This window comes from Dasypus novemcinctus, chromosome X (assembly GCF_030445035.2).
Source record: "Dasypus novemcinctus isolate mDasNov1 chromosome X, mDasNov1.1.hap2, whole genome shotgun sequence".
Classification (NCBI taxonomy): Eukaryota; Metazoa; Chordata; class Mammalia; order Cingulata; family Dasypodidae; genus Dasypus; species Dasypus novemcinctus.
The window spans coordinates 99,552,188-99,579,753 of NC_080704.1; the positions used below are offsets into that span (position 1 = coordinate 99,552,188).

General features: G+C 41.3%; 1 protein-coding gene across 10 annotated transcripts in view; it reads left to right on the forward strand.

Annotated features, from left to right (window-relative positions):
- The window catches only part of DIAPH2 (diaphanous related formin 2), a 1,008,307-nt gene that overhangs the window by 315,919 nt on the left and 664,822 nt on the right, over nt 1-27,566 (forward strand). For all 10 annotated transcript variants that reach the window (XR_009184437.2, XM_004477009.4, XM_004477011.4 and 7 more), the window contains 2 exons: nt 724-1,041; nt 4,823-4,937. Coding sequence is in view for 9 of the 10 variants with exons in the window: in XM_004477009.4 (XP_004477066.1) it covers nt 724-1,041; nt 4,823-4,937 (433 nt within the window). In the remaining variant the exon portion in view is untranslated. The remainder of the gene's footprint in view (nt 1-723; nt 1,042-4,822; nt 4,938-27,566) is intronic.

The following is a 27,566-nucleotide window of genomic DNA, read 5'->3' on the forward strand; positions in this document are numbered from 1 at the left end:
GAAAGTGTGTAGTCTGTGATACTGGGAAGAGGATAGTATTAGGTGGGAGAAGAACTATGTTTAAATCCTCATTCTATTTCAGAACTGTGTGACTTTTGGTTAGTCATTTAACCTTTTGCAGTTTCAGTTTCCTCATATATAAACAGATAAAACTATGTGTCTTACCGACGTTACAGGGTAAGATGCATGTAATAAGGATCAAAAGAAATAATACATGGAAAAACATTGCAAAAATATTACTATGCAAATAGCTTTTACTTATTACTAATTGTTGGAATTAGAAGACAGCTAGATAACTGATGCTATGAAACAGGCTCTTCGTGTAAAACTAATTGTCCCCTAAGGGAATCATATCCATGACCATGTGTCAGGGATCCCATATTCAAACCAACTAGTCTCGCAGGCCCAAGCTATATAGAGTACTTAACTCTTTGCATGTGTTTATAATGAAAGACAAATTTTCATTATTTTGGAAGAATAGTTCACAATAACTTTGAGGATGCCAACTTTGCTAGCATTAGTGTGCTAGGAGAAGTAGTCATTTTTGAGTTTATAATGTTTATCAAAGATCTGCACCAGTATTTTTCAAGTACTGCTTAGCCCTTTAGATGTTGCTAAACTAAATAGTATATTATTTTTAAAAACACAAATGTCTACTAATATGTATTCTTTGCTATTATATTTTATTGCAAGCATTTTAACATTGGATTATTTATGTTTCAGGGACATGGACTCTCAGGTTCATCAGGGGTTCTGGCCCCTCCTCCACCACCTCCGCTGCCAGGTGTTGGGCCATCTCCCCCACCACCTCCACCACCTCTACCTCTATCTGGAGGAGCCCTTCCTCCTCCTCCACCTCCTTTATCTGGCACGAATTGTATACCACCACCACCACCACCTATGTTTGGGGGGCCTCCTCCCCCACCACCCCCTGGAGGAGTTCTTCTTCCCCTAGGATCATCACTTGATCTGCCTTATGGAATGAAGCAGAAAAAAGTATATAAGCCTGAAGTATCCATGAAGAGAATCAATTGGTCAAAGGTAGTCTATGACAAGAGTTTTTGGCTTTTTCTAGCTATTGGTGATTATTAATGTGTGAAAAACCCTATAATGTTTGAGAATATGATGTTTTTTTTTGCTTTCCTTTGTAAGTTCACCATCTTATGTTCATCTTTCAGTATAGTATCTAGATAACTGGAAACTTCACTGAAAACTTAAAGTTACTATAGATGGCAAAAAGGCAAGCAAAGTAATGTAAATACTAATATTTGAAATATATCCCTAGATGAAAAAAATATTTTGATTCTTTTACCAGTATTAACTTTAAGTGATATAGCTTTCTTAAATATAATATTTTTATTTTTATTATTGAGCCTTGCTATTGTAGTTATTTTTGTCCATAGAGAATGATGTTACAAATGACTTTTTAACATTCAGAGAGTGTGGAATATGTGACAGTATTCAGTTAGTGACATAACCGAATTGTTTTCTGATATGATGTGTTTTCTTCTGAATGTTATTTTCTTTATCATGATCAAACAATATGTTTTTAAAACCCTTATTGTAAATATTTACATAATCCTCATTTCTTAGGAAAAATCTGTTAATGAAAATATAATTGCCCAGACTACCATTCTACCATTTAAAAAAAATGACTCATCCATGGGCATACTAACAGTGATATTTGACAGTGTCTATATAGTAAATTGGTTTGGCCAAAATAATGTTTCAGTCATTTTTTTAAACCTTTTTAAAAACCATTTTAAACCTTTATTTCCTGTTTTTTGTGTGTCTTGTACTCTTTTGTTGTACACTGTGTATTTTAATATTTTAAAATTTTAACTCTGGGATTTTTCTCCTGAGATGTCTTTTTAATTGATTTTGTAACCAGCTGGTTATATGTCAGAGATTTTCTTGAGCTTCAGCCCACCTATCAGGAAAGTATGCCCAAGGCAAGTTCCGTATGCAAGGTTTTCTTTGTCTTTCTGTTCCTCTGTCTTCTATTGGAGTTTTGCTTGTTACTTGTTTTGGAGTTCCCCTGTTTACAGGAGTTTGGGCCCCTCTGTTTCCCAGGATACACACCTCCCTCTCCAGAGTGTTTCAAGCTGGTAGGCCTTTGCCCCAGTCTGTCTGCCTCTATAGTTTCTTATACTTCTTTCCATGGCTCAAGCTGTTTTTGCCTGGAGGGCAAGTTCTGGAAGGAGTGGCACCCTGGAGAGGACTTTACCAGGGCAATGTTCCTACACAGTACAGGGCCAGGGACCCACCAAAGGGGTGCAGGCCACCTCCAGAGTGCTCTGGTGAGGGGCACCAAAGAGGAAGGGTACTAAAAGCTTCTTTGACAACTCAGAGCTGAGCTTTCCTGGCCTGCTTAGCAAATGCAGCCCTTTTACTGTCTCTCTCTGCCCTGAGGAAGCACCAACATCTTTAAATCTGCATTGCCACAGCCCTGTCCAGGGAGGTTTCAGTGGCCTTCACTGCTTTTGTCTGGGGCTGGTTGAAACATTGTCTGTCTTCAGTGCTGGCCATCCAGTGATCCAAATTCACTAATCAAAAGCTGCCATTAGTAATCAGCTGTGACACCCCTGTTCTTGGGGAGGATTTATTTTGTCCCTTGTCACCAATGACCTATCCACGGGCTGGAGCTTTCTGTGCACTGCTGCAAGAGTGGGGCATGGCTATGGAATCTAAACTCTCTCAATTAGAAACAGAGTGGTCATCACCATCCGTAAATCCTCAAGATTGGGGAATGAACAATGGACTTATTATTATTCTACTGTGGACTTATTATTTTAGCAATGGAAGAACTTTTATCATTGATGTGGCAGCAGTGGTCAGCAGAGGTTCTGAGGTATGGGAAAGGGAAGAATAGGTGTTACATGGGGCATTTTCAGGACGTTGGATTTGTCCTGCATGATGTTGCCGTGATGGATACAGGCCATTGTGTATTTTCTCATAACCTACAAAACTGTGCAGGACAGATTGTAAGCCATAATGTAAACTTTAATCCATGGTTAGTAGCAGTGCTTCAATATGTGTTCATCAATTGTTACAAATGTAAAATTAATGAGGAATGTCGTTGATATGGGAAAGTATGGGAGGGGGAGGGAGTGGGACATGTGGGACTCCCTTATATTTTTTATGTAATATTTCTGTAACCTAAAGCTCCTTTAAAAGTAAAAATTAGAAAAAAAAGAGTGGGGGATGGGTGCTGGCAGCTGCCCTATAGAGAGAGCAATTTATTGTTTTATTTTATATTATTATTTTTAAAATTTTCCTTTTTTTTAGAAAAGTTGTCTGTTTACAACATAAAATGCAGGATTCCCATATACTGCCCCACCACCAACACCTTGCACTGATGTGGAATATTTGTTTCAATTGACGGTAGCCCATTTTTATAATTGTAATATTAATTGAAGTCCATGGTTTAACTTACGGTTCACTGTTTGTGTTGTGGAGTTCCATGGATTTAAAAAAATTTTATTCTGTTGTCATATATACAATCTAATATTTCACCTTTCAGTCATATTCACATATATATTTTATTGTGTTAATTGCATTTACAATGTTGTGATATCATCACCACAATCCATAATATACTGTTCTTTACTGTAATTTATTAGCCTTTTCTCCCACTCTTTCCTGGATGCTGTACAGTGTTCTTCTGAACTCTGGAGTTTCCAAATAGTTGTTTCAGGCAGTTCCTGCCTATTTAGTAATTGTTTTGGTGAAAGGACTGGGACCTGAAGGTCTCTACTCTGCCATCTTCCCACAATTCTCCAATGCTTCAGTCAGTTTTATAAGTTAAGCATTGGTGTGCAGATGTAGCTCACTGGTGGAGTACCTGCCTCCCATTTACGAGATCCTGGGTTCAATCCCTGGTACTCCTTAAAAAAAAAAAAAGTTAAACATCCATCTATGCTGTGCCTTGCTCATAAGAATAAATGAAAAATTAACTGTTTTGGAATGAAGCTATTTTTTTTATTGGGCAAAATCCACTAAAATATTGGATCCAGAAACTGTTGGTCTAGTTATCTGTGGGTAAACATGGTGATATGTTTGTTAATCTAGCAATTTAGTATCTAGACTAATGATATTTACACATTGAAAAGCATCATATTGTAAAACATATTGCAAATCATATTGCAATTTTACTGTAAAGAGAACAGTTCTAACCTTGTGTTTCATTGTAGTTCTTAAGAGCACTGTTCGTTGGAGCTAGACTGTCTGGGTTTAAATCCCAGTTCAACCATTTTCTAACTGTGTGACCTTGGAGTCTCACTTTAGTTTCTGGGCTTCAGTTTCTTTGAGCTTAATGTGGAGATAATAATTGGACCTGCTTCAAAGTATTATTGTGAGGATTAGATGAATTTTTATATGTCAATCACTTCATACAGTATCTGGCACATAGTGGGAGGTATGTGTCAGCTATTATTGCTTTTACCTTCAATTTAGTCATTGAACTTGACAAATCACTTTTCTGAGTCTTAGTTTCTCCATGTTTTAAAATCCAAGAAGAGAAATGCCTGTGAGTTGGGGAAAGGATTTACTGAATCATTTTCAGACAACTTTCAGTAGGATATTTTTGAAGTATAATTTGCTTTATAAACTGTTACTATTGTGTACCTTTTCTGAACATCATTAGAATCCTGCAAATTTCCCAAAGATGAATATTTACTGTAAAAGTGTTATTTTGATAAATCCTAAAATGATTTAGTGGGTAGCTGAATAAAGGATCTGTTTTTCAACCCTGCTGAAAGTGAATTCTTTGAAAAATTATATCTGAAGTAAAAATTTAGAAATTTTTCTTTACTCATTTCAGATTGAGCCCACAGAATTATCGGAGAACTGTTTCTGGTTAAAAGTTAAGGAAGACAAGTTTGAAAACCCAGATCTATTTGCAAAATTGGCACTGAATTTCACAACCCAGATAAAAGGTACATTTTATTTTTTTCTTTTTCCTTCCTAATTCTGATATATTCGAATTCAGTACTTTGCTACAAATTTCTTGCAATGTGTAAATGTGTAATTTCCCCCTCTGTATAGGCTCAAACAAAAATAAATTAGCATATTAACTATATTTTACTCAGGAGATAAAGGATAGCCTTTTTACATTTGAATTTTATTTTGCATAAATGTTTATGCTCATCTGAAATGTAGGTTTCATTTTTATTGTTTAGTGCACGTGTTATACCTCCCTATTATAAAATACCTAATTTTACTAGGAAGCAGAGGAGATGAATTTGCTGATTCACAATGTAAGAGAAAACTGTGTGGCAGAATACTAATGGGTCAGAAGTTTTACTGAAATTGTAATAACATTGATGTCATAATGCTTAACTAATCTTTTATCTTATATTTGCATGACTTACCAGTTTGGTTTCATGGGAAATTTTATAATTTTCCCAGTAAGTACATTTTCTGCATTAAAATCAAAATCTGTAAACCTAATAAGTGTAGTTCTTAGATTTGATAATAGAGTGCCTTCTTTATGAGTAAATCTTTAACCTCTTGTGAATTTCACATATAGTTTTGTTACTGTACAGGTGATTTCTCAATCTCATAATTAATCACTATGGATCATGAAATTTTGGTATTTTAACATTGCTATTTTACTCATTATCGTGTAAGTGATAATCAAGTTAAGCATTGAGCTTTTTCTGTCTGAATGAATCTTTTGAACTAAGAAATTGGTTCCATAGTCCCATGCCCTTGGAATGAGCACCTTAACCATTCATTTTGTCTGAATTGTCACATCTTCGAGTGTGAGAATGTAAATTTTGGAAGATTGGGAGAGGGAGTATGAGGTAGAAGTTAAAAGTTATTCCTTTTCAGCTCTTCTACCATATCTTGCATACTGGAGGTGTTTGTAGTTTGTTGTTACTTGTAGATTAAAGCTCACACATACATAGAGACAAACAGAAATCTGGGATGATTAGAGTATTTCAAAAAATGTTGACTAATTTTTTAGTCTAACCTTTTGATCTATATTTCTCTTCTAGGATAGATCTTGCTTTTAAAGGGCCCTTCAGTGCCTTCAGGGATTACTTTTTGCTATAATTGCTTTTTAAAATTGAAAAAGCATACATGCTTAAAACAAGGTATTCATACAAAGACATTTGGTAAAAAAAAAAGTTAATCTCCCTTCAATCCCAAGTTTACAACTTCTTTCCCAGACGAAAAAAATATTAATTTCTTGAATCACCTCCTAGTAATAGTATATGGTTCTCAAAGCATATGCATTTTTAATATTTTTTCTTTGCTTCTTGCTCTTTTCACTTAATGTATCTTGGATATTATTCCATTGTAGCATCTATTTATCTATTATATTCTTTTTATATGCTGCATAGAATTCTATGGTACAGGACTACCTTAATTTATTTAACCATACACCTTTTGGTGGACATTTAAATTAGTTCTTCTCTTTTGTTATTTTAAACTATGCTGCAGTGAACATGTTTCTACATATTTGTACATGCATGTGAGTCTACCTTGAGGATAAATTCTAGAAGTAAAATTGCTAGATAAAATGCTATGCTCATTTAAATATTTTTAGATTTTTCTAAATTGCCTTCCAAAGAGTTAGTGTGAATTTACTGCCCCATTAAGAATTTATATTAATATTTATACAAATATCTGTTTCCTCACAACCTTTACCAATATCACAGGTGAAAATGTTAAATCATTGGTGTTTTATTTTGTGCTTTTCTACTATTGGTGATAGTTGAGCAGCTTTCATCTATTACAGGCAATTTGAATATCTGTTTTGGTGAACTTCTTCTTCCTGTTCTTTGCACATTTTATATTGAGCAATTGTTCTTTTGTTTATTTGTTTATATATATTGAGTTCTACAAGAGCCATAGATTCATATAATTTTAGAGTTAGTCTGGTCTTCAGACATGATTAAGCCCAAACCTTTTTATTTTACAAATGAAGAAACTAAAGTTTGAGATATAAAGGTCAGTGTAAAACCCATTAGAGAATTTCTAAGGGTAGTATAGTATATTGGGAAAAGCAAGAGGAAATGGAGTCACCACAACACTCTGATTGGGATACTTATAACCTCTGAGACTGAATTTTCTCATCCATAAAATGAGAATACTAGTGTTTATCTAGTGGTGTTATGACGATTAAATGAGGCTATATATTTTAAAGTACCTGGCACAGTGATTAGTATCTAGCAGGCACTTAGTAAATAGTAATTCCCTTTCCCTTTTCATTTCACCTGATACCATTTGTATGTGTGTGGGTTTTTGTGTTTCATTTTAGTTACTGACACTTAAGCCTGGCAAGAGAATTCCCTTCTCTTTCTGGGCAACACCTGGTAGAGCCAATCATGTACAATAGAAGCAATTCTTACCTCAGCTGCCAAAACTATATCAAAGTTAACCAAACAAAAATCATGTAAGTGCTCTTATGTACTCACTGGTGAGAATGCTGGGTATCCATTCTTCTTGACTCTGATAATCTTTTCTGTGTGACACTACTTCTGCCTTCCTAACTTTGAATATTTAAGTACAAATCAGGACAGCAGCACTGTTCAGTACCATTTTCTTTTTTTTCCTGATTTATTTCTGAAGTGGAGTTTAAGGAGGTAGCAGTTAAGCATAATAGCATATTCCATACATGTATTGCATAGCCAAAACAAATCTGAACAATACAAAGATATAATTTTCAGTTGATAATACTAATAACTGTTGATTAATCTTACTGTAACAGCTGAAGTTCCTTGTCCCTTGCAGTGACTCCATTCACACTTTGGTCAATTGGTGGCAGTATCAATAAAAAAACAAAGTGAGGCTGGCTGACACCGGGGAATTTAAAACCACACTGCCCTGACTTTACTAGCTCCAGGGCACCACTTTCTTCCTCATTCTGAGCTAGTTGCCAGTCACTCACCAGCCTGCAGAAAAAGCAAAACACCCACTGTTTCTATTTCCTGAGCTCTTAAACCCAGTGTTCCAAAATCTGAGGACTTCAGCCTAGTACAGGAGGCTTGGTAGAGCTCATGCCTCTGTTGCTCACTAAATGCGGTGGGAAGCATTTCTTGTTGATATTTTTTAAGAAAATGTTGAGCTTAAGAGTTTAAAATGGGTCAGGATTGCTAAATAGGAAGAACCTTTAAAATATATTAGTTCTGATACCTGTCATATTTAAATGTGCAAACAACATATGAGTACCATACAATTAAACTTTGTATTTGAATTATACTTATTTTTACAGTTTTATAGAAAATTATTTTCAGTGTTCTCTTACAAATAAGATTATTTCTATTTTAGGAGAAAATGCATCTCCCATTTCATTTAGCTTATATTTGTAGAGTACCCATTAAGTGCAAGATACTATACTAATTGTAGGGAAAGAAATGGATAAGGTCTTGTTCCTGTACCAGGGAACTCATAATATAGTGAGAGGGGTTGGAAGATGCACACTACATTTAGTCAAGCTGTAATAAATGTTAGAGCACACATTTAAAAAATGCTGTGGGTGAAAAATGGAAAAAGTTAATTTTGAGTAGGGCAAATGGAGATCCCAGAGGTGGTGTCATTTGAGCTGGGCCTTGAAATTTAAGTAGAATTTTAATATGGGGAGAAGGATAAAAGGCATTCTAGGCAGAGGATACTATTGGCAAAAGTGCCGAGGTGTGAAGTGTATTATGTAGTAGCCTGTTGGGCTTGGACTGTAGAATAGACTTGAGGGTGAAATTGTAAGGGGAACTTCACACTTAGAAATTTGGGTTTTATTCTTTAGGCTTTAGGAGCCCAGTAAAATATGACAGTTAACCATTTAGCATGCCTTTGGAGGACAGATACATGATGGGAATTTACAAGACCAGAGCATTGATTCTGAAGAAATGTTAGTAGTTAAGGCAAGATATGATGATACCCTAACCAGTACAAATACTTCATCTCTGAAGTCATATTTAATTCCCAAATCCAGTGTTCACATGCTTATAATATTTAGGTTTGCCTCATAGCCAAAATGATACCATATCACAAAATTTATTTCAAAATGTTCTCTGGGTGAAGAAAGAATATATGAGCGGCAATTGAAGATGACTCTGGTAGTACTTTTGAATATGCATCAAATATGCAACTGTTGAAATTTGTTATGTGTGTTCTAGTTTTGATTTTTATTCAATTTGATGATATTTTGGGGAAATATAACCATCAAGGATATAGTGATAATGACATTTTCCTCAACAAATCTAAAATATTTATAATAGTGATATTATATAAGAATTACAGTAATGATGTTTAATATTATCTAAACTTGAAATAATAGAAAAGTACATAGGTTATTACTGCTAAATCTAATTAGAATTCTAAGAGTTTTCTAGATGCCTCAGGAAGAACAGAAAGTGTTGTGGGGACTTCTTCTGCCGCTGGAGTACAGCCAGCGGATCGCTGCCGGGGGTCGGGCCTACGCCACGGCCTGACCGGGGCGGCAACGGGCGGCTCAAGGCTTGGAGGGGACGCGCGGTCAGATGGAAGAAACCACGGAGACAAGGTCTATGCGCAAGTCTAATTTATTGAGGAAGTACACTAGTTATATAGGGTTGGGTAGAGGGAGGGGTTGGAGCTAGGGTGGGCTGGCTAGGGGTGATAATGGATAGGCGGAACTGGGCAGGCGGCTATGAGGTAAGCAGTGGCTAAGGAAGAAGGCAGATTATATGTTGGCAGCGTGGGCGGGACTGGCGGGAAGGACAGCAAAGGCTGGAAGAAGAAGATAACAAAGGCTGGGGGAAGGGGTGGAGGGAGGCAGCAACAATTGCTCCTTCTGTTTTTTAAAGGAAAGTAAAAGAAATTAGAGTATCAGGCTGGGGAGGGTGAGGGGTAAAGGGGGCAGGATTGACCGGCCACGGGCAAGTGACATAGCATTTGATCAGGATGCATGTATAGCCCTTAGGGTCGGTGCGTGCTGGTGTTAGACGAGATGTCTAGCATGATGTTGTACACGCTTTTAGGGGCGGCTTGCGCTGTGGCTAACTTGACTGTGAAGACCTCCCGGACATATAGCAATAAAGGGGGGCGGAGGGTGCACCCAGACCCTTTACGCCGAGGGAAGCAAACCCGTGCCCGCGGCTAGAAGCAGGGAGTCTCACAGCAGGTAGCCTTACAGGCGGGATGTACGGTGGGGAAAGGGGCGAGGACGTGGGCGAGGGCGGGAAGTGGAATCAGTAGTAGTGAGACGTTGGTAATGAATCTGGACAAAGGAAGAAAATACGCTGTTAGCTTGATCTTTGGCAAGGCGAATGATTCGTCGAACGGCCCAGGGACCAACAGTGAGACCTAGGACGAGGAGCAAGACTGGGGTTATTAAAGGCAGGAGGTAGGGGAGGAGGGGCTGCAGGAAACCCCAGGAGCTGGCAGCCTGGGCTCGCTCGAGTCGGCGTTGGTTAAGGCCTTTTTCAAGTTCTTTTAGGCTGGAGTCTACTAAGCCAGTGTAGTTGGCATAGACGCAGCATTCTTCTCCTAGAGCTGCACACAGGCCACCTTCTTTAAGGAGAAGGAGGTCGAGGCCTCGGCAGTTCTGCAGAACAACTTCTGAAAGGGAATTGAGAGAGTCTCTAAGATATTTGACTGCATCTCGGAGGTAGATAATGTCAGTGTCAACTGCTTGTCTGAGGTTTTGGAGAGCGGAGGCCTGTGTGGATAGGGCTGCGACACCAGTGGTGGCCCCAGCTGCAGCCAGAAGGGAAGTGACAGTGAGTACAGCAGTGATAGGTTCGCGTTTGTGGAGGTAGATGGCTTCTTGAGTGTGATCGAAGGCTTCAAAGAAATGTCTTGGGGTGTGATAGATGACTCGAGGCGTAAGGAGGATGAGGACACACGTTTCGTTAGTCATGTTAAGAGTGGCGGCAGATAGGCACGGGGTAAGTCCAGTAGAAGAGCAAAGCCATTGAGTAGTGTTTAAGGGGACTAAGTATTTGGCGGAGACCTCTGGGGAGGTATAGTTGGAGCAAACGGTAAGCTTAGGAGCGTGGGTAGAGCGGGGGTGGACGCATAGACCTTTGGAGGAGATGTGCGTGAGAGTAAGCGGGACATGGGTGGACTGATTCCAATTGCAGGAAGAAGGGGAGTCTTCTGTAGAGGAGTTGAAAAGTAGTGAGGGGATTTCGAGTGGATCGTAAAGGGGGAGGCTAGGGGAAAGGCATAACCAGCAGGAGCGGGTGAGGTTGGGGTGGGAGGCATTGAGAGAGGAATAGGAGGCATTTAGGAGTTTGAAGTAGGGGCTAGAGGGGATGAGAGGGTGCGGCTGCATGCGAGGAGCGGGGAGAGAGTTAAGGCCTGTAGAGAGTGTGGTAGTAGCCAAGGTGGAAGAGGCATCGAGAGGAGTAGATGGGGGCGGGAGACGGACAGTAGACGTGGGGGGAGGGTTAAGAATTTGATTGGGGCCAATGGCAGAGGGTGGGGTGGAGACGGGGCGCTTTTGGATTTCAAACAGAGCGCCGTGGTCGTAGTGGCTCATATACAACCGGAGTCCGTAGGGGCGGGCGGCTAACCAAGTATCGTCGTTTGGGTTCTTCACAGTCAGCCAGATGAAGTCCCAGCGGGTGCTGTTGACGACTCGGAGGGAAAGATATGGGTCTCTGTTGGGGGCACCCGACCAACCATAGGCCATGGTCTCACATCCCCAGGAAGGGCAAAAGAATTGTGATGGGTTATGACAACCTCGAGCACTAGCAGGGCAGATGTAAAAGCCGGATACAGGGTTGAACTGAGGACCAAGGAGGCGGTTGTTTCGGGTAAGCAAGCATGCTGTGTCTCCGCCTCGACAGGATGAAGGAAGGTGAAAGCCTACTTTTGCTTTTCTGGTGTTTTCTACTCGGCATTCAGGACAGAAGGAGATTCCCGCAAGAGGGCAAACATGCGTGAAGAAGGAGGGAGCTATGCTAGTAACATTGTAAGCAAGAACGCGTTTTTCTGGGAATGTTTGGAGGGTCCAGTTGAACGGCTGATGGGAAGAGGAGCCCTGAGCAGAAGAGGCTAGCGACAGCATGAGGATAAGGAGATGAATGAGATGAGGGAGAGTGGGGGAATAGGGGGCGTGGGTGTGGGCAGAGCGGGCTCGTCGGAGGAGCTGGAGAACTTGGCGTTCGATGGGGTCATCATCTTCAAGGGAAAGGCACCTTAGGCGGCGGGCAAGGAAGCGACGCCGACGTCGTTCGCGGCGAGAGAGAGCTGGTGTGGCTTCCACAGGTGACGGCGCAGGAGAGGTAGACTCAGATGTGTTTGCCTGGGGGCGCATAGTGATTTTTTGAAAAAGAAAACCTGCAACGACAAAAGGAAGAAAAGAGAGCCCTCACAGGGGGGGGCAATTAGTAGAAAGGAACTTGGAGAGAGCATTTGTCTAACCAGAAACATTTTTGGAGGGGGCTAGCTGGTGTTGAACTTGAGAGAATGGGGCAGTATTTCTGCCTCTGCAGTCAATGATCTCTCGTACGGAGGGCATGGTGTGCTCATCATTTAGTGGAATATTGGGGTCAGTATGGGTAAAAGAGTCTCAGTCATTGCTATCAGCATTGTTTTCTGGTGTCAGCGGACGTGGGATGTCATCTGGGTTATGCGGTTGCGTCGCCGGCCGGATGTTTCGTCCTGGGACCCAAATAGGCTGTCGCTCTGTCTCTGGGAAGATACAGGCGAAGCCTCTTCCTTGTGCTAGCAGGGGGGCCAGATCTTGCCAGCGGTTAGTGGCTGGATCTTTCCAGTAGACTAGAGGAACTTGAGAAGGTGGCCACATAGGCCCCCAATGCTTATGTGTGGGAGAGAGTCCTTGACTGTCAAAGGTTAAGAGATTGTGGTGAATGAGACAAGCAGTCACAACATCTGCTGGAGCTTTGTGGGGAGAAGAGGCTCTCTCCTTTTGAATGAGCAGCTTGAGCTGTTGGTGAGTGCGTTCGACGATTCCTTGTCCTTGTGGGTTGTATGGAATGCCGAAGTGATGTGTGATGTGGTACATCTGCACAAAGCTAGCAAAGGAAGCACTGCAGTACGCTGGCCTGTTATCTGTTTTGAGGTCCCATGGGACTCCCATGAGCAAAATGGCTTGGCGGAGCGCCTTGATACAATGTTTGGCGCTTTCTCCTGCGAGGGGGACTGCATAGCACAGATGTGAAAAGGTGTCAATGGCCACGTGAAGATATTTGAGGCGGCCGAAGGCGCTGACATGAGTGACATCTAATTGCCATCTCGAGTTAGGTCGGAGGCCACGAGGGTTAACGCCTTGAGGTTGTAGGGGCCCCAGGTGGAGAAGAGGTGCGCAAACGCGACATGAGCGCACCAGATGTTTACAGGTTTCGATGGGCAGATCTGGATAAAGTTTGTGAATAGTCCGTGCAGAATAATGAAACCGAGAGTGTAGTAACTTAGCCCTATTGATGGAGTTCCCAAGCTGGTCTTCACATATATCATAGTTCTTGGAGGCTAATGGAAAGACTTTGCGGCTCGACACAGCTGCGTCGGCGAGGTCGTTGCCGTGAGCTAGGGGCCCTGGGAGGTTAGAGTGACTCCTTAAATGAGTGATGTACCATGGCTGTTGTCTCTCCTCGAGCAGGCGTTGCACGAAGGCAAGTGCTCGATCAATATTTGAACCGCCTGGTAAAAAGGTGGCGAGTGGCAGGCTGCGGCAAACCTGAAGCATGTATAGACTGTCAGTAAAAATGTTGAGAGGCTGGTCCGGGTGGAGATTAAGGACTGCAGCAACAGCTAGCAGTTCGCCTACTTGAACAGAAAAGTCATTTGCGAACAGCAGTTGCCGGGGCTCAGGATTTTTAGGAGTGTATATGATGGCTGCAAACGCCGTTTTTGAGGCGTCTGTGAAAGCAGTGATGGCTGAGGGGATTGGGTTCCGCGCAGGCAATGGACGGAACGCGTTGGAAAACGCCAATTGAGACATTCCTTGTAGCAATCGGTGATGAGGATAATGGTTGTCAAAGGAGCCACGAAAGAGCTCTACCAGGCTTTGCATCTGGGCATTGTTCATGATGAGGGAGGTAACTTCTTTTGCATCTAAAGGCCAAACAATAGTGTGTGGTGGGATGCCATACGTTTGTATGGAGAGGAGTACCAAGTCAAAGCGATCCAGGCCCTGGTAAAGGGGCAAATTTTTGGGAGTCTGCTTTTTGACGTATGCAGGAAAAGAAGGGGGCCATCTTGCCACAAGAGGCCTGTGGGAGTGATTGGCGTTGGCAGGACTAAAGCTAAAATTGGAAGGTTAGGGGAGAACCGCTCTAGGCGGCACTGCTGCAGAGCGGCGCTAACTTGCTGGACGACTTCTCGAGCAGCAGGAGTGATGGTGATGCTGCGGGTGGCTGCAGTTGGTGGGCTGTCTTTGGTCTGCAAGAGCTCGAAGAGGGGTTGCATCTGCGCGGTTGTGATGGGCAGCGCTGAGCGGAGCCAATTGATCTGTCCGCAAAGTTGTTGGAGTTCAGTTAGCGTCATTTTGTGAGAGACATGAATTTGTGGGCTTGTGGGCTGAATGAAGTGATGAAAATGAAAGCCCAAAAATTGAAAAGGAGGTTGGAGGTTTATTTTGTCTGATTGCACGGTAAGTCCGAGGCTTGAAAGGTTTGTCATCACTGCAGAGAGCAGGTCATTGAGGAGCGCGCTGGAGCTTGCTGCTAAGAGAAGGTCATCCATATAGTGGAGGATGTATGTTTGCTCTGGATGGAATTTAGAGCGTAGCGGCTCAATGGTGTGGTTAACGTAGAGCTGACATATGGTTGGGCTGTTCCGCATACCCTGTGGCAGTACCCGCCATTGGAATCGAAGCCTGCGCCCTGGTTGTTGGTGCGTGGGACTGTAAACGCAAATCGCGGACAGTCCCGCGGGTGAAGAGAAATAGAGAAAAAGCAGTCCTTGATGTCGATGGTTGCCGCGTAAAAATGCTGGGGGACTGCGGTGGGATGCGGGCAACCTGGCTGAGGTGATCCCATTGGCTTAATGTGCTTGTTGATTTCTCGAAGGTCATGGAGAAGGCGGAACTTGCCCGTGTTTTTCTTGTTAATGATGAAGATTGGCGAATTGTAGGGACTGGTGGACGGCTCAATATGCCCTGCTTGCAATTGCTCTTCGACGAGGGCAGAGAGCGCTTGTAGCTTGTGAGCTGGCAAGGGCCACTGCTCGACCCAGATGGGCTCCTCTGTGTCCCATTCCAGAGGGATAGGGTCAGGTCTTGAGATGGGAGCAGTGGCCCCTATAAGGGAGGGGGGGCAGCGCAGCTAAGAAGGCTTCTGTGGTGATTCGAGCTTTTAGCTGGCTGAGGACATCTCTCCCCCACAGGATGGTTTGGACTGAAGAGAGTACGAGCGGGCAAATTTGGCCTTCGTGTCCCTCTCGGTCGCTCCAGTGCAGGGGCTGGGATGTTCTCCAGGAGGTAGCGGCTCCCGTGGCACCTATGACTTGAGGGCCAGTCTCGAGGGGCCAGTGATTGAACGCAGCGATTTCGAAGGGAACTCAAGAGATTTCAGCACCAGAGTCTAAAAGTCTATCAAGCCATTGCCCGTCTATTTTGAGCTCTAATGAAGGTTTTTGGTGACGTCTAATAGGCATTGTCCACATTATGGTTTTGGAGCTTTCCGGAGGGCCTCTTGGGAGAGGGGCTGAGGCCTGCCCCGTCGCCCGTTTAAAGGCTGTCTTGGAACACGACAGTCGTGTGCCCAATGATACCCTTTTCCACAGCGCGGGCAGGGGGTGGAGGGCGGTCGGGCGGCAGGAGCAGGGCGCGGCGGTGGCACTATAGGCTGGGCTACTGGCTGCGGTGGGGCTGGAAGGTTGGGGCACTCACGAGCGAAGTGGCCTAATTCGCTGCAGCGGAAGCAGGTGTTGGTTGTTTGAACTGCAGCGACGATAGCTGTTGCGAGCGCAGAAGTTTGTCCGGACACTCCGGAGCAGGCGAGGACCCAGTCTTGGAGTGGCTTGTCACGCAGGGGGCGGATGATGGCTTTGCAAGCTGGGTTAGCCCCCTCTTGTAGGATGTCTTTAACGAAGGACTCGCGGGCTGTGTTGCCGACAACTCGCCTTTCTGCAGCGGCTTGCACACGAGCTACGAACTCGTTGAATGGCTCTTCGGGTTTTTGGAAGAGCTTCATGAGAGGCTCTGGGGCGGCCGCGGCGCACGAGCGGAAGGCTCGAAAAACACAGTCACGGAGCTGGAGGAAAAACCCAGGCGGGGTGGCAGTGTAGGCGCTGGGATCGCCGTAAGGGCCGAACCCGAGAAATGCATTTGCGGGGTAATGCACACCTTGACGCGCGTTGTCAGCAATCTGATTGTCGATTAGGACACCGAGATGGGCTCGCCAGTCAATGAATTGCCCGGGGGAGAGAACCGCTCGGGCTAGAGAGATCCAGTCGTAAGGGATGCAGCGAGGGATGGCCATACGCTCGAGAATGTCTTGGGCATGAGGGCTGGCAAGGCCATCCTCTTTTATCGCGTTGCGGAGCATTTGGATGTCTTTGGGAGAAAAGGGGCTCCACGCTTGTGGGTTCTGCGGAGTGCGAACGGGATTAAGGGGGAACATCTGAGCCAGAGGCGGAGTGGGAGGGGTGAGAAAGGCGGTGTCGTACGCCGGCGGAGGGGGGTTCACGATGCTCCCGCTATTGCTGGGGAAGGCGGGAGATGAAGCGGGCCATGGAGGTGAGGCATTGGCAGTGCTAACGGGCGCCGGCCAGGATGGCGCGGCAGTAACTGTGTTTTTGACTGGCCAAGATGGCGGCACGGAGACGTCACGCCTGACATCACTTCCGGACTCGGGCCAAGATGGCGGAGTGGCCGCATCACTTCCGGGCACAGGCCAAGATGGAGGGGTGGCCGCGTCACTTCCGGGCAGAGGCCAAGATGGCGGGGTGGCCGCGTCACTTCCGGGCAGAGGCCAAGAGGGCGCCGGAGGCTCTTCCGGTTTAGCGGAAAATGGCGGCCGGCAGGCATCCGGGGCGGGGCCGGATGGTGACGAGACAGGAAGAGGCGGGTAGAGGCGGGAAGACGGCGCAGAGGAAGAAGAAGGAGGAAGCACGCCATGTTGGCATAGTTTGCAGGCCGCGGTCAGGGAGGAAGAAGGCGGAAGGTCGCCATCTTGGATGGGGTCTGGATCAGAGGCTGTGGGGGGATTCAGTTCGAGCGCGGCCTCGAGCTGGGCGGGCAGAGAGCGAGTATCGTCATCTCCATCAGGGTCGCAGGTGAGAGGGTGGCTAGGCTCACAGGCGAGAGCGGAGGCAGGGGAGGGCACCCCTTGGAGACAGGCGCGGATAGCGACGAGAGCCGAGATAAGGCCGGGGGGAAACTGCTTGCGTTCGTGCTCCATAGCGGACGTTACCCGCTGGATTAAACGTTCATAAGTCTCTGGGCTCCAGAGAGCACAGGTGACGAGCCAAGGGTTAAAGGGTAGGAGAAGGTCCCAATACCGCTGTAGTTGATGGAGAGAGACCTTCACGTGGTGAGTTTCTAAAAGGGCCGCGAGTAAACGTACTTGAGGGACTTGGCGGGATGAGAGAGAGGCTCCCATTGTGACGGAGGGTTTAGGAGGGGGGTAAACTCGCTGTCTCTGAGGGCCGGATTAGGTTCACGGGTGGGCTGGGATGGCGAAGAGGGAGGGAACAGCGCTGGAGAGTCCCTACCTTGAGCGGCGGCACGGGAGGACGGCGATGGGTCCCGTGCGGGAGGTCGAGCGGCTGGCCGGCCAAACAGGAACGTGAAGATGTCGCTCCACCGTATACAGAAGGGAGCGAGTCCCTGTTCCGGGCGCCAATTGTTGTGGGGACTTCTTCTGCCGCTGGAGTACAGCCAGCGGATCGCTGCCGGGGGTCGGGCCTACGCCACGACCTGACCGGGGCAGCAACGGGCGGCTCAAGGCTTGGAGGGGACGCGCGGTCAGATGGAAGAAACCACGGAGACAAGGTCTATGCGCAAGTCTAATTTATTGAGGAAGTACACTAGTTATATAGGGTTGGGTAGAGGGAGGGGTTGGAGCTAGGGTGGGCTGGCTAGGGGTGATAATGGATAGGCGGAACTGGGCAGGCGGCTATGAGGTAAGCAGTGGCTAAGGAAGAAGGCAGATTATATGTTGGCAGCGTGGGCGGGACTGGCGGGAAGGACAGCAAAGGCTGGAAGAAGAAGATAACAAAGGCTGGGGGAAGGGGTGGAGGGAGGCAGCAACAAGAAAGTATGTGTGTGAAACTTGTAAGCCATTTCTAAGGTTTTGATGTTTCTAAGGAAATATAAGAAATGAACATAAGAGGTTAAGAAAATTTAGCTTCTTCAGTAATATGTTTCTATAGTACTATTTATCTTTAATAGAAAATTGTGGTTTTATGAATGTTTCAAATGAATTTACATATCATTTTATAATGCTTGAAATATTGGGCATAGTTTCAAAATTATGGTGGAACTGAGTTTGAAGATATATTTATGTAAAAGCACTTTTCCTCTTGGATCTTATTTTAAATGATAATTTTAATTTATGTCACATATAAATTGTGTTGCTTAATTTTAGAATCATTGGGCCTCTCTTGAAGATACTCACCTTTGGTTGCTTAATACAGTCTTCTATATGTAGAGAAATAATGCAAAGACAAAAAGAGAGATAAAATCTAATTGTCTCTATCTTGATTGATTTAGAAAATCTTGGAATCTACTTGAAGATGATGTCAATCTCACATTTCACACCCCTTATAAGATGGTGCTTAAGTGTCTTGAGAATCCAGTATTCTAAATAATAATTTGTCATCTTAATAACACACTATGCATACTTTTTTAATGTAAGCTTTTATACATATGGGAACAAACCAAGAAGTTTAATTTTTTTCAGGCAATGAACCAGAAATCAATGTACTGATTCTACCTGTATACAATTTCATCTTTTTTATTATATCAACAGTTCTTTGGATTTTTATATATAAAATTTATGTCTATCACCACACTAAAGCAGTTTTTCATGGTGAACATTTTAAGTATTTTAATCTGTAATCTGTAAGGACAAATACATTTTCAGCTGATATTTCCTAGCATCCAACCTGCATACCTCTTTTGTGTAGAAGAGGGAGCAAGGAATTTGTGAGCTAGAGATTCATATCATTGTTTCAATTATAAGAGTCACCAATTGTAGAGAGAAGTTGAGACAGGGTATCCTCATTTTTCTAACAGAATAAACTTCAAATTAAGTCTTTACATATTGGTGATGGTGAGGTGATTCTACTATCTCATTACTATGAGCACTACTGATTACAATAATAATAGTGATCATCATAATAAAAGTAATAACAATAATATTAGTATATTTATGAAGCACTTACTATGTCCCAATAGCTGTGATAAGCATTTTGAATCAATATCTCATTTAGTTGTCACATCAACATTAGATACTACTGTTTTTATTTTGTAGGTAAGGAAACTGAGTTAAAGGGAGATTAAACAATGGGTCTTTTTTTTTATATGCTTGTAAGTGCCAATGATGGTGTTTGAACCCCGTTTTGTTCTTAATTACTTCCTTATGCTGTAACAATCATTTTAATGGATTTTATGCTCTTGGTAATTTGTGCATTCTGTTGCATAGTTAACTGATCTCTTTTTGATAAGTAAATGATACAGTTTGACATATCTTATCTTGAAAAAATGTGCAGATCTATTATAGTGGCACTGAAGGCAGTTCTTTTGACCTCACAATCAAAGCTAGGAAGTTGTACATTCTCTGCTGAAGGGAGTAAACTTATTCTTTCTATGCCAAAGCTTTTTGGGCATTTTCTGCATAGTCAGAATTTGTCCATGGTAAAGAATTGCTATGACTTGGGGTCTGTGGGGATTAGTTCCACCACCTTGGCAAGAGCATAGTTAAATGATTTATAAAAGCTCATCTGTTCTTGCTTCGGAGCAAAAATAACTCTGTCCTTTCTTATCTCTGCACAAGCTGTCTCTTTTTGCTTGAAGTTTGAAAATGGATTCCTCTTTCATTTTCTGCTGCTAGATAGGATGTGAGTCAAGGGACAAGGTTTCTTGTTCCAAGACTAAACATCCTAAGGAATTTAACTTAAACCACCACCCTTGGCCGAATCAAAAAATATGTGATATATAAGCAAGAGAAATAAAGCAGATGGGGCCCTTCCTGCATATGAGTTTTGGTGTGTGCATGTCTTTCATTCCTTTTGGCAGGGGTATCATCTAATGAATGAATGAATGAATGAATGAATGAATGAATGTAGTCTTCATGTCATTAGACATTTGGTAAGGACCTTAATGTACACAATCTTATTATGTGGAGGATATATAAAATAATAAGATAAGATTTTAACATGGGCTTTTTTGATGTTATCATCATGACATTTTAGATATCTTGTGTTATTTTCATATGATGCATTTTAGCTACGTTAGTTATACTGATTGTATCAGTCAGCCAAAAGGGGTGCTGATGCAAAATACCAGAAATTGGTTGGTTTTTGTAAAGGGTATTCATTTGGGGTAGGAGCTTACAGATACCAGGCCATAAAGCATAAGTTACTTCCCTCACCAAAGTCTATTTTTACATGTTAGAGCAAGATGGTTACCAATGTCCGTGAGGGTTCAGGCTTCCTGGGTTTCTCTGGGCTCAGCTCCTGTTTTCTCCCAAGGACAGCTGTAGACTACCAGGCAAATGACTCTGTCTCTTTCTCCGGGGCTCCAGCTTAAGACTTCAGCATCAGACTCCAACATTAAAACTCTAACATTTAGTGGGGGGAGTGGTGGGGTGGGGGTGGTGGGGTTGAATGGGACCTCATATTTTTTTTTAATGTAATATTTTTACAAAATCAATAAAAAAAAAGGAAGAAAAAAAAATAACATTAAAAAAAAAAAAAAGAACCCTCAACTCTGTTCTTTGCCATGCCTTTTATCTGTGAGTTTCCACCCACCAACAGGTGGAGACTCAATGCCCTAATCATAACTCATTCATGCCCAGTTTACAGATTAGATTACAAACATAATCCAACATCTAATTTTGGAATTCATAACCATATCAAACTGCTATAGTGACTGTCCTTATTTCTGTGATTTCTGCTGATTTGAAAATTGTATAGATTAAGCGCAATAACAGGTATTCTGTGGATAACATTTTAAAATCACACAGATTCTCAGTCATACATGGAATAATTATTCTAACTTAATTAGTTTTGTTTCATGACTAGACATTATTTACCTTGGGTTCCAATAGAAATTCTTACCACAACTATATAAAACTAAGGGGTGTGTTTTGCTTTGTAGGTAAAACCTGTCCCCAATTATATCTTGCATGGTCCAAGAACTGAGAATAGTTTTGCTGATTTGTTTATGAAATATATTTAATTTAGTGAGTTCAAACTTGGTAGCTTTCTGAAGCATTATGTGTAAGTTATCCCAGAAGTCAATTTGTTGTTCTTGTTGGTGAGACTAAATTCAAATATTTCTTTTTAATAGGTTGTTCATAATAGCTGGCCTTCACTTATTTTTCCCTAATTTTATATGATGCTTATTGATATTATTGTCATTATCATAATTTTCACGCAATGTTTAATATCTTCTAAGGTAGGAATATAGTTTGAGTAAATTTTGTATTGGGTACCCTCCAGATTCTATATGGAAGAAAACCCAAGAAGTCTAAAATCACAACATAGAATGTTGATTGTATTTTAATATGTGCTTCTTGGAATAAAATTGTATATTGAAAACCACTTCAAGTTTTTCTGCATGACTATCATTTTTGGAAAAATTTAACTTTAATTTTATTGTTATGAATATTAGTTATCTATAGCTCCATAATAACCCTGAATTTAGCCACTTCAAACAACATTCATTTTTTAATCTCACAGTCTCAGGAATCTGGGCTTTTCTTCGAGGTCCCTCACAAAGCTGTATACATGGTGGTGGCCAGGGTTGTGGTCTCATCTGAGGGCTCACCTGGAGAATAATTTTGTTCCTAAGCTCATCCATACGACTGTTTATAGGTTTCAGTTCCTCCTTCAAAGTTGTTGGGCCAAGGGCCTCTGTTCTTTGCTGGCTGCTATTCAGAGGCTGCCCTTGCCATGTGGGCTTCTCAGTAGGGCAGCTCACATCATGTCAACTTCCTTCAAGAGTAAAAGGCAAGAAGGCATGAAGGGAGAATGCAAGCAATTAGATGTCATAGTCTTTTAGCCTACTCTCAGAATGACATTGCATCGCTTTTGCTGTATTTTATTCTTCAGAAGGAAGTAACTCGGTCCAGCCCTCACATACATGGGGTGGGCATTATTCAAATGCATGGATAATAGGAGGCAGGGATCACTGAGCCACTTCAGAACCTGTCTGCCTAATGGATAGATACAATTTGATTTCTCAATGATTCCAGGTACTATGACATCTCTCTTCTGGGTAGCTTCAACAGCATCCTGATTGGTCTCTTTTTCTAAAGTTCTATTTCCCTCTCATCTATTTCCCATGACCCAGGTAGAATTATCTTTTTAATATGTAAAGTTTCATGACACTTCTATGCTTGGAACATTTTCCTGACTTCCCATTATCTTCAGGACATCTAAACTCTTTCTCATACCTTACAAGGCCATTTTTCTTTTTGCTCCCCCTAAGTAGTATTTAGACTGAACTATTTTGTTTCTGAAACTTCTCTCTGAGTGTACATTAAAAAATTCTTCATTTGGCTTCCATTTTGATGGCACTCCTATCAGAATGCAGTCTTCACAATATACTGTGATTGTGTTTATTTATTTGTGTACCCCAATAGACATGGAATTTCTTTCAGGTAGGCAGAAGTATCTCCATTTTATTTACTATTGTCTTCCCAGCATCTCCTACAGCCTCTGGCAAGTGTAAGTGTATTCAGTGAACACAAAAATAAACTACAGTTATGTATATTTAGTTTCATAGCATCAAGACAAATCAAATAAAATGTGTACACGTAACTAGCCTAGGATTTAGGCACACAGTAGAAACTCAGTATATTTATTTAGTCATTCATTGAGTGAGATATATAAGTGAATTCATCTCCAGATAGTTCTTATTAATGATTAGATAATAAAATTAGATATCTGATTAGATATCAGAAGCCTACACACTCTGGTAGTCTGTTAATATTGATTTGCACATTTAAGTTACTAAAATTTAATGATTTTCTTCATTTGGGAACTTTTTTCCCCTCTAAATATTGTTTCAATCTACCATATATTTAAAATTTTCAAATGCAAAAACTAGATTTTTCAAAAGTGGCCTATATTTGATTTAGTCAATCAAGTTTTAAAATTTAAGCTTGTTCCAATTAAATTAACTGTATTTTCATGTGCTGGAGTAAATGTCTATTTCCTTATTTGTTGTTTCACCCTAAAGAAATCATTTAAATTCTTACTATCTTTATTTCACCAACTATAAAATGGAATAATGATCAGTTAAATAGTAGAACAACCAATAAAGCATTTGTAAGAATGAAGATAAATATATTTCACAAACTAATAGCAAAATAGACAATTTCAAACAGTAACAGTCATTATTATTTGTTTTGCACTCACTGTATTCCAAGCACTAAGTGTTTTACCTGGCTTACTTCATATAATTTAGTCATCCACCCTATGCTGCAGGTGGTAGTATTGTAGTCATTTTGCAGATGAGAAGAGTGGAACTGGAAATCAAGCTCAAGCAGGATGACAATGCAGCCTGCATGCTTCACCAGTCTGCTATTCTTACTATATGAGCAAAGACATGGAAATGTGGTGCATTAGAGCAATCCTGATCCACAGCTCCTGCTTTTAAACACTAAATTGACTGCTTCTTTCTGTGGTGTGACTATGCCTATTTGAGCTCCAATACCAAAAATCTCTGTTCATGTCTCCCTTATCTGTCACACAGAAGAAGGGCAGGCTATTTATGTGTGATTTCTTACACTTTGAAGTACCTTATTCTTACTTGCCCCATCCTACGCAGTGTGAGTGTTGTATGAATGTATGTCTACTAAATGGGCCAATTAAAAAATATACTCATAAAGAGACAGAAATGAATGAGTCAATTTACCCAGTAAAAAAAGTTGTTTATAATATGCTGAAACACATCTCTCACTGTAACACCAATCTAGAAAGAGTGAAAATATATTGGTTTCTAATAATTCTTGGTTAAGTTTTCCATGTATGTATAGTCTGTCTTTGGTTTGTTCATGATCAAATGTTAATACTATTCTCATTCCTCCATGCCTCCCAGCACTACTTCCTCTTCTCCGTGGCATCTTTTGGTAGTGGTTTAAGGTTAGTAATATTTAATTTATATTAATTTTATAGGAGCATTAGCAAAATATGTGATGTATTCAAATGGACAATGTAAGTATTGTCAATTATCAAGATCCCTTTCATTAGAATGGCTTACTAAGAGTTGAAGGTGTCTGGATTATTGTGGTAAGAATAGACTGGTAACATGTTCCTGGCAATTTGTGAGGAATGTATTGTTTCCTAGGATGTAATTGCTTTTAATAGAAGGCAACAAAGGTTGTTACACTGTGACATGTGATTCTATTAGGGTTTTGTAATTTTCTTTGAAAAGAGAAGCTGTTGTGATTAGATACCTTTTGTTCCACTAACTGCAATAATAAAGATGCTATCACACTCTCATATTTGTTCTTGCAGTATCACATTCCTATTAATGATTGGCAATTTGATTCTATTTCTAATGCTTTTGTTTTCTCAATGCTGACAACTTAAGTACTTTAATAATTGAATGTATTATAAAATGTTAATATATCTGCATGATGGATCAGAATTTGGTTCTAAAATCCTTGTATCATAGTTTACAGACATGCCTTTTCTTTAATTATATTACAAGCTGTCCTTACACAGTTTCGTAATCCATTTAAGTATATAAACTAAATGTATGCAAAGATAAAATCCTAGGAAATTAACTCCCTAGAAATTTAGACAGGATTTTGGGACATGAGGCTAGCTAGCCCTTTTTTAATATTTCCGTGAAGATAAAAATTTAGCTAAGAAATTCCTTTAGAATATTCTTCCATTTCCAGAGACTTCTAATCAGCCATATACTTTTTCAGCTTTGCTTAATACCAAACCTATGAGAGCAGTAGGATTTTTATTGTGTTCTTGAAGTTTATTTGATCTATTAGTGTTGCCTGTCATTCTTGTATAAAAGGGTTGCTGTTAACTGTAATTAGTAAGGAATGGTACTGTTTTGATTTGCAGTAGAAGTTATTTTTAAAAACTAATCATTTAATCTATTTTTGCCTAATGCTGTCTGTGACCAGCGATATTCATTTGGTATGATGAGGGGCTGGGGTAAAGTTGGTGACAATGGTGTAGAGCAGTGATAACTGTTCCAGTAAGTTTTGAAACAATGCCTTCCTTTTATTAGTGTGGCATTCTAAGCAATTTAACTGATTGGCCCACAGGTAGATGTATATGATGACAGAGATTTTTTTTTTCAAAAATGACTTTCAACTGTTGTTAGCAGCCCTTCTCCTGAATAGCAGTCTGAGAACAGCTTCATTCTTTAGGTCTCTTAAGTTGTTTTATATTGAAGTCCTTTGCAAATGATTTTTAATTTATCACCTTGCCAGATCAGGATATAATAATACATATGTGCTGCTAAAAAATGCAAGTCAACATATTCTTAATTTTGTTATTTTCAGGGATATAAATGAGTATATGTATTTTTTAAAAATTTATTGAAGAATATCACTCATACATAAACATACATAAACAATAAGTATATAGTAATAGTTGTGCACTTACAAAACCAACATATATAACATCACACAGGACTCTCATAATTCACCCTACTGCAAATACCTTGCACTGTTGTTAAACCTTTTTTATTAATGATTAAAGAGCATTATCAAAATATTACCATTAACCAAAGTATTTTCCCCAACCCACCCAATTATTATTATTATCTTTATATCATTTATATATGAACATACATAAACAATAAATGTATAAAGTTGTGAACTTACAAAGCAAACATGCGTAACATCATACAGGGGTCCCAGACATCAAACCTTCACCAACATCTTGCATTGTCGTGACAAGGTTGTTACAAATTATGAAAGAATATTGTCAAAATATTGCTACTAATTATAGTCCTTATCTTGCATTTGGTGTATTTTCCCCCAACCCAGCCTATTATTATTTTTAAAATATATTTATAGCAGAAGTTGTAAGCTTATAAAACAATCATGCTCATGTGCAGAATTCCCAAACCATACCCCTCTATGAATATACCACACTGCAGTGAAACACTTGTTGCACATAAGATAATGTCATCAGATTGTTACCATGCTCATAGTGTACATTTGGCACACATTTTCCATATACTGCCCCATTATCAACGCAGTACATCTTTGGCATAAATGCAAGAATACTATATTATTGCTGCTAACCACAGTCCACAGGTCACTCCAGTTGTATTTTTCCCATGCTTCTCCACATTCCCACCACCCTGCAGTAATTGTGTATATTTGCTCTAGCTTACAAAGGACACTCTTCCATCTGTACCATCAACCACAATTCTCATCTACCTCTTGGTTTATTGTGCTATTTAGTTCCTAGATTATTCGCTAGCATTCTCTCAATTGGCATTTACATACATAGACTACCATTTTCAGCCACATCCCCATTTATAAACTAGCTGTGACTCACTATATGTTACCATCCACTCTATACATTTCCACTTTTTCACAGTAATGCTAATTAAAACTTTTCTACATACATTGAACATCAGTAGTCCCTCAGTCCTCCTCTTATCTTCTTTAAGAATCCACCACCTACTACCAGGTCTTGAAGATATTTTCCTTCAATTTCATCTAGAGGCTTTATGGTTCTTGTTATATTTTTAGGTTGTTTTTTTTTTAAGATTTATTTTATTTATTTCTCTCCCTCCCCCCCCCCCCCCCCCCGTTGTGTGTTCTTCTGTGTCCACATGTATTCTCGGTGGCACTGGGAATCTCTGTCTCTTTTTGGTTGCATCATCTTGCTGTGCCAGCTCTCCATGTGTGTGGTGCAACTCCTGGCTGGGCTGCACTTTCCTCGTGCCAGGTGGCTCAATGTGGGGTGCACTCCTTACGCGTGGGGCTACCCTACATGCAGGGAACCCCTGCGTGGCACAGCGCTCCTTGTGTGCTGTAGTGCTGTGCATGGGCCAGCTTACCACATGGACCAGGATACCCTGGGTTTGAACCCTAGAGGTGGACACTCTATCAGTTGAGCCACATCTGCTTCCCATATTTTGAGGTTTTTGATCCATTTTGAGTAAATTTTTGGTTAAGGTGTGAGATGGTGGTCCTCTTTCCTTCTTTTGGCTATGGATATCCAGTTCTTTCAGTACCGTTTGTTGAATGGATTGTTCTGCCTGAGCTGTGTGGGTTTAACAGGCTAGACAAAAATCACTTGACAATTCATGAGAGGGTCTATTTCTGAACCATCAATTTGGTTCTGTTGGTCTATGTGTCTGTCTTTATGCCAGTCCCATGCTGTTTTTACCACTATAGCTAGGTAATATGATTTCAAGTCTGGAGATGAGGGTTCACTTTTCCTTTTTATGATGTTTCTGGCTATTCAGGACCCCTTACTCTTCCAAATAAATTTGATAA